This window comes from Tiliqua scincoides, unplaced genomic scaffold, assembly GCF_035046505.1.
Source record: "Tiliqua scincoides isolate rTilSci1 unplaced genomic scaffold, rTilSci1.hap2 HAP2_SCAFFOLD_84, whole genome shotgun sequence".
Taxonomy (NCBI): domain Eukaryota; kingdom Metazoa; phylum Chordata; class Lepidosauria; order Squamata; family Scincidae; genus Tiliqua; species Tiliqua scincoides.
The window spans coordinates 97,931-100,000 of record NW_027101664.1 but is presented as its reverse complement, the minus strand read 5'-3'; the positions used below and the strand labels follow the sequence as shown (position 1 = coordinate 100,000).

The 2,070-nt window shown below is 48.8% G+C and overlaps 1 protein-coding gene across 1 annotated transcript in view; it reads right to left on the bottom strand.

The window, feature by feature from the left end:
- Positions 1-2,070, bottom strand: part of LOC136636086 (uncharacterized) — a 9,272-nt gene extending 7,202 nt beyond the window's left edge. The window contains exon 1 of the mRNA XM_066611107.1: positions 1,584-2,070. Within this exon, the coding sequence (XP_066467204.1) occupies positions 1,584-2,070 (487 nt within the window). The remainder of the gene's footprint in view (positions 1-1,583) is intronic.

Below are 2,070 nucleotides of genomic sequence, written 5' to 3'. Positions count from 1 at the left end.
TTGTATTAAAATATATGAAAGCACACCACTATAGATCCCTTAAATGTATTCAAAGTAACGGGTCACAAATAGAATTAAGGCAGAGAGTAAAAGCAGGTTCAAAGGACCTTGCTTAACAAAGGTTGGCAGAAAGCCCCACAGAGTTTTGTTGAGAACAGAAGGAGGAATGTGGGAGAAGAGATAACACAGGTGGCTCCTTGTGACACATGCAAGGCCATCTTAATCAAGAAAGAGATGTATGCCAAGAAATAAGGTCTGAAGACTTGCCAAAAGGCCAGTTCTGAATACAAATAAGGTTACAGTGCACTCTACTGGTTCTTGAAAACTTTGTATTCTATATGTTTAAATGTATAATTTTGCATTATTTGGAACATGTAAGCTCACCAATCAAATGTCTCTAAGGCTGTCTACAGCCTATCCAGAGTTAGCCCCATCTATGATGTCAAACTTCAGCCAATGGGAAGTTCAAACTCTTCAAACAAAGGACCCAAAATGTTATAAAGGGTCTGGCTAAGATTGACATTTGCTCTCAATGCTTTGAACTGGAGTTCCTTGACAACTGAAGTCCGTTGCTGGCAACATAATAAAGGCTTGCAGATGATCACCCTTGACTACTGCGTCTTGCTTTTGAACCTTGCAACACCCTCGGGATGGGTCACCAACCCACTTCTAACTTCAAACACAGAAGTTACACCAAGACTCCTCTCCTCAGATCTCCAACCAGGTTAGGATTTGGAGGTGTCCCGGTATCACAGGAGTACCAACAGGGGAAAGTGAGTCCTACAACCTTCCCTCTTTGAAGGTACACCCACCCTCCCAGCTGGGGGGTGCTTTCCAACCTGTTCAACAAGGCCCCTTGTGTTCAGTGATACTCCCAGGAAAGCGTGTATGGGATTGCAGCCGGAGTCAGGGATAAGCAGTGAGGGTAGGCCAAGTTTGTGGATGGCACTAAACTTTTATGACGGGTGAATTGTGATTGTGAGGAGCTCCTGGAGGACCTCACCAAACTGGGAGAACGGGCTGCAAAATAGCCGATGCGTTTCAATGGAAGTCAGTGTAAAGTCAGGCACGTTGGGGCCAAAAAACCCCAAAACTTCACATATAGGCTAATGGGTTCTGGGACAGATCAGGAGAGACAGCTTGATGCCAGTGTCCACCCAATGTGCGGCGGAAGTGAAGAAGGCCAATTCCATGCTTGGGATAATTAAAATAGATATAGGGAATAAAACTGACATTTGGGAAGCACCCAAGGACCGCTATAAGGACTAAGGGCTAAGAAAACAAAACCCAAGAGGCGTGAGTTTGAATGATGCAACAGAAGTTTTATTGAGAGTGTCAATTGAATTGCACTTAATTTTGTAGCAGGGGCACTTGAAGGGCTTGGAAAATGCAGAGAGAAGGAAAGAAAGTCCTTGGGGAAAAGAGAGAGTCCAGCAAACTCCTGCCGACGCCAGCCAAGGTTCCTCAGGACCAGCTCTTCTGGGATATTTGGCAAGGAGTCTGGGTCATGTTTATGGGTTCCTGGTCATTCCGATAATCGTGTAGATATTCTTTGAGGGTCCGGCCGGTTTAAAGGCTCACGCTGCCACGACGATCCAGGAGAGAACCCCTTCCAAAATACTCAAATCTCCTCCGGCCAGCCCCCAAACGGAAGGACCCAAAGCCCTCAGAGAAGCCTGACCCCAAGAGACCTGATCCTCCAATCCCAGAACCACCAATGGCGGTGGGAGTGATGCCTCCAATGGAAACGGGCTCGCAGCTGGCGGACAGGATGAGTCCTGGGATGGTCACGATGAAGGGAGGAGGCTGGATGACAAGCTCCGCGGGTGGGATCTGGTTGATGGGTTGAGGGATGACTCCGGCCAGGGTACCGAGCTCTCCTGAGCTTGTGCTGCCTCCGAAGGCCAGGGCACCAGCCCCAGAGCCGTAGCCGAGACCTCCGTAGCCAGAGCCAAGGTTGCCATACCCCAAGCCACGGCCATAGTTAGCGCAGATACCGGCAGACCCAAGGCCAACGACGGGGATAGAGGCACAGGATGGGATGGTGCAGGTTGGGCCACAAGATGCCAT